At 24.1% G+C, this 5,220-nt stretch overlaps 2 protein-coding genes across 2 annotated transcripts in view; one reads left to right on the top strand and one right to left on the bottom strand.

Annotated features, from left to right (window-relative positions):
* Positions 1–1,598, bottom strand: part of LOAG_18685 (cathepsin F) — a gene marked incomplete at both ends in the record, with an annotated part of 2,926 nt that extends 1,328 nt beyond the window's left edge. The window contains 5 exons of the mRNA XM_020451348.1: positions 144–236; positions 500–658; positions 841–983; positions 1,165–1,247; positions 1,528–1,598. Of these exons, the coding sequence (XP_020304877.1) occupies positions 144–236; positions 500–658; positions 841–983; positions 1,165–1,247; positions 1,528–1,598 (549 nt within the window). The remainder of the gene's footprint in view (positions 1–143; positions 237–499; positions 659–840; positions 984–1,164; positions 1,248–1,527) is intronic.
* Positions 1,599–2,814: 1,216 nt separating this feature from the next.
* The window catches only part of LOAG_18684 (hypothetical protein), a gene marked incomplete at its 3' end in the record, with an annotated part of 4,780 nt that continues 2,374 nt past the window's right edge, over positions 2,815–5,220 (top strand). The window contains exons 1-5 of the mRNA XM_020451347.1: positions 2,815–2,947; positions 3,189–3,274; positions 3,672–3,814; positions 3,947–4,099; positions 4,533–4,685. Of these exons, the coding sequence (XP_020304876.1) occupies positions 2,850–2,947; positions 3,189–3,274; positions 3,672–3,814; positions 3,947–4,099; positions 4,533–4,685 (633 nt within the window). The 5' untranslated portion in view covers positions 2,815–2,849. The remainder of the gene's footprint in view (positions 2,948–3,188; positions 3,275–3,671; positions 3,815–3,946; positions 4,100–4,532; positions 4,686–5,220) is intronic.

Here is a 5,220-nt window from a genome sequence, read left to right as displayed (position 1 = left end):
TTTATATGGATAATATTTATCGGTTGTAACACCATTCTCAGCAACCCAATTCAAAACCTGAAAATCATTTTCATTACTTATTTCAGCATTAATCATTCATTATAGATAATAATTAAGAAATTAATAATACAATTTTCATATACCTGGACGTCATTTCCGCCTTTGCCATCACATTTTTCCATTCCACTACAATCCATTACCTGCTGTACTGATAGTCTTGGAGCTCGCTTTTTATTCTAAGAGTAATATACATTTCGAGCGTTGATAATGCCGAGAAAATAAACATACTTGACAGCGACCCTAAAAATAGAAACATATTTAGTAGTGACCACAAAAATTTCAATTCATATATGTATATATATATATTTATATATAAAATATTATTTCATGCATAAGCAAAAAACAAAAAAAAAAAATAGAAAAACAAAAGCAATAAGAATGTGCAAAATAGAAAGGAAATGAAATTGATTCAAATTGGAATTATTGAAATTTCATTTACTTGGTTTACTACCGGTATACGAGTTATTTTTCTTCTATAATCAATCGAACTTGGAATTCTTCTGGATAGTTCCTTCCCGATTATTTCAGTTAAATTTGTCGCCACTTTTGCAGTCATATTTGGATAATATCCATGAAGCTTTTTTTTCTCTTCTTCTGTCTATAAGAAAAGAAAAACAATTTAATTAAATTAAATTGAAAAAGAAAACGGAAAAAATTAAAATTATAACGGAGGAAAAAAAACAACAACAATCAAAGTAATGTATAATAATGATTGTTGTTACATGGTTAAATTTAAGTTTTTCAGTTCTAATTTTTTCTTATCATTAAAAAATTACAAACCCAATCGCTCATTTCATTCAGACCAAGTTCGTACTTTACCAATCCTTTACTGTAACGTTGATTGTGTTCATCAATCATTTTTATGGATTGAGCAAATTTAAGTAACCGAATTGGTTCCGGAACAGCTGAATCATGTTGTTTACCTGTAACGGATTACAGGATGAATGAGAAGTCATGAGTAATACAAAAATTTCAGTTTTATTCAAAATAATTGAAAACTTGAAGTTTTTTCCTGTAAAAAAAATTAAAAATCTTATGTTTTTTTTTTGTTTTTGAGTGCAAAAAGTGAAATAACTAAAAAGAAAAGAAAATTAGTTAACTTACCAAATTCCTTCAGGTATCGTTTGTATTTTGAATAATGTTGCTGATATAAAGTGTGAACTTTACCTGGTGTATCATCATTATCCCTGCAATAAAAATTTTAAATATTTGAATTTGTTAAAACGAATGAAAGGAATGAAAGAAAAAAAGGAAAAAATCGAATTTTGAATTTGCATATTTTTAGATTGTTGGAAAATGAGAAATAACAAATAATTATAATTTTTTAATTCAATAAAAACAATCAGAGCTAAACGGCGGCATAATCATTACCTTTCAACATTTTGTTTTTTATGCCAAATTGTATTTGTAATCTTAGATCTTTTCAAATTTCATTATGTTTTCAAAATAAAATAAAATATAACTTACAATTCATTAAGTGGATTTGCATAAATAAGCAAAAGAAATCTGGCCAGGTAAAAAATAAAGAATGTTTTCATTGAATTAATTATTGGTCGACAAAATTTTTTTTTTTTTTTGGGCTTCTACTAAGAAAAATTATTGCTTGGTGCTGCATTTATAACAAAATTTATGACGAAAACAATTTAGCTATAATTATCTATTGCCGATCTTTGATGCTAAGAATTGCTTTGGACATATTCATATCATAACTTCACTCAATTTTCTTATCAGTGATATGTTTTAATCTTTGGCATAATACACTTCAAATTGTTTACAACTTTTGTTATACAATTTTCACTCATATTTGTGGTATGCTGTGATTTTTTGATAAGTGACAAAGATATTAACCACAATTTTGAAATTTTGTAGTGCTAGAAATATTTTCCTTATTCTAGGAAAACTTGTAAAAAAATCCTTATTACCGGTAAAAATTATCAATAAAAACAATAAATTATTATCACATCAATAAATCAAATTCAAATCACTAATTATTACCAATAATCGATAAAATACTATCAGTAAAAAATTCTTATTGGCAATTTGAGTGATATTTTTCTGAAATGATATTTTTATTTCTTATGAATGATATTTTTAATGTTACTGATATTCTTTTTGTATTACTTAATGTTACTAATATTTATATATTTAATATTATTAAAATCTATGAGTAATGAGCAATTTTTAAATCAGTTCAATAGTTGAAACATTGGTAATATTTGAATAATAATTAGTAAAAAGAAGTGATACGACTGGAATGGATTAATGAATATCCAAATAAGAAAAAGGAAGAACTTCCCTTGAAACTGAATGAAATTATATAAAATATTGAAATTCAAGATATTCGAATTTAGTTTTTCATACAGGATTCTTTGTTGCAGAATTTTCGAAATGCAAATGATTGTTGAATAAAATTTTGACTATTTTAACTTTTACTTTTATTAATTAAAAATTGAATTCATTGTTATAATTGTGAGTACGAGAAAAAAGAATCGAATCAATTCTCTTTTCATTTATCGTTTCGGAATGTTGAAATTTTTGTGATGATTTCTGATCCTTTAAATATATAAAAAACAAAAAAAAGCTATAAAAATGTGAGGAAATACAAATCGATTTTGCTTTACGAGAAATGGCAAACATTTGGATCGTAAATTAAGTGATAAGAAAGTTTGGATGATCAAAAATTACCTTATCTATCATTGAAACAATGTCAAAAATAAGAATTGTTTTCAATCAAAAATCATCATAAAATGACAATTTCGGGTGACATTTTCAGTTCTGTATATTATACAATGGGAAATTACCGCCAGATGACGCTATTATTAAAGGCTCTTCTACCCCTTTTAGTTACACAGAATTTCATCCTAAACTGTAACAGCTTACTTCATCAGTATGTATTTTTTTAAATAGTTAAATTGACAATTAATTCAAATTTGAAAAAATGAAATAAATTTGATCTCAAAAGTTTTTTCAAAATAATGCACCATTAAAATACTATTGTGCGTAATTTATTATGCGAAGATGCCCAATGAAGAAAACAATCTTTTCAATCGTTTTTAATAAAAATTCAGAAATTTTAATTTTTCGGACTTGTTAAATTGAAATTTTTTAACGAAACCATAATTTTACAGGCAATTCAAAACATTAAGTCACTCAAAGTTACGTGAATTATACTCAAAACATTACGACAGTTATGTAAAATTTGCAACAGAATATAGTAAGTAATTAAAAACTTCACTGACAATTTTTTCTTTTAATATTTGTTATTTATGCTACCTTTTCACTACTAATTTTGCTCATTTTACTTGTAATTTTCGGATTTATTAACTTGGAAAATCATTGCTAAAAGTAGGAATTTTAATAAATACTTTTTTTTGGAATGCTTAAGTAATATTATATGTTTTTAGCTGTTGCGAAGCAACTCATTGAAATTTAATTTTTCCAAATAAAATCGAATTTTTTGGCCTTAATTTCACACAATATTTCGCATTTCAGTTTAATTAAATATTGTTTACATCATTAAAATACTGTAAGCAGTATTCCTAACAAAATTTTATGATATTTTAAATTTATTTAAAAAATTTAAAATGAATAATTTTTTGTTGTTATTATAGAAAAAGGTGTTAAAGATGATCGACCGGAACCACATCGTTTATTGGCATTTGCTAAAAATATGGAAGAAATTAAAAGACATAATGAATTGTATAAACAAGGCAAATCATCATTTATGCTTGGTCTAACTATAATGAGCGACATGGTAAAATGAAATTTTCAATGCTTTTCCCATTGTATATACGAAAAATAAGGAATGATTATAATTACAAGTGGAATAAATAAAATTTTAAGCTACAAACAGAAATAATTCAACTAATTAATTAATTAATTATAGACGCCAGAGGATTTGATTGACGAATTTCCGGCGATAAAATTTAATGGTACTGGTGATCCCGTTCCGGAAAATTTAACGGCCCAACCAGTGAAAGATATTAATTGGGTAACTAGAGGATTTGTCACGCCAGTTGAAAATTTCAAAGATAATCGAGTAATTCATTCATTTCATATCATTTTCCAATCAATTAATCTTTTTTGCTAATATTAATGCATTGAAAGTTAATGTTAGCAATTTAAAAAAAAGGAAAGGAAAGAAAAATTCAATAACAATGAAATGATGCTATCAAGATAATTATGATAATTAGCATTTTAAGGGCTTTCATTTTCTCCTCCTCAATTCTTTTTAAGGTAAAAGTTTGAAAATTAGAAGAAATGAGCAAATTTTGGTATTTATTTAACAAGCAAAAAATAAAACAAAGGAAATTCCAATTAAAATTTTGCGGAAAAAGATCAAATGTATGGGAAAGATATTGAAGATTCTAGAATTTTCCAGAATTCTTTCCCTATATATGTCAGTAATTTTAACACACAACTGTAATATTTTCAAATTTTTACTTGGATATTGATGGAAATAATATTCAAAGGTATGTCGTATGCCGGCTACTACAGCTGATACAGTATCAGATGTTATGGCAGCATTATCTAAATTACAAACGAAAAAATTACGGAAACTTTCGGCTCAGGAATTAATAGATTGTAGTGGCTCTGGTTGTGGATCTGTTGGAGACTTTGAAAAGGTAATGCTGCTTTTAAATACATATACATAATAAGAGTTTCTGAATGAATTGTGTTAGTTTTTTATCAGTTCATTATCATTACATAACTAATACACTGTGACGAGTACAACAGGAAAAGCGTTTGTTACATTTAAATCGATTTCACACTAGATTTAATAATATAAAAATGCTAATGATGATAATAATATAATGATAATAATAATTAATAATAACAATAATTAATAATAATAATTAATAATAATGATAATAATAATAATAATAATAATAATAATAATAATATAATAATAATAATAATAATAATAATAATAATAATAATAATAATAATAATAATAATAATAATAATAATAATAATAATAATAATAATAATAATAATAATAATAATAATAATAATAATAATAATAATAATAATAATAATAATAATAATAATAATAATAATAATAATAATAATAATAATAATAATAATAATAATAATAATAATAATAATAATAATAATAATAATAATAATAATAATAATAATAATAATAATAATAATAAT

Source organism: Loa loa (assembly GCF_000183805.2).
Source record: "Loa loa unplaced genomic scaffold supercont3.443, whole genome shotgun sequence".
Classification (NCBI taxonomy): Eukaryota; Metazoa; Nematoda; class Chromadorea; order Rhabditida; family Onchocercidae; genus Loa; species Loa loa.
Note: the sequence above shows the minus strand (reverse complement) of the source record. Positions and strands in the feature narration are given on the sequence as shown.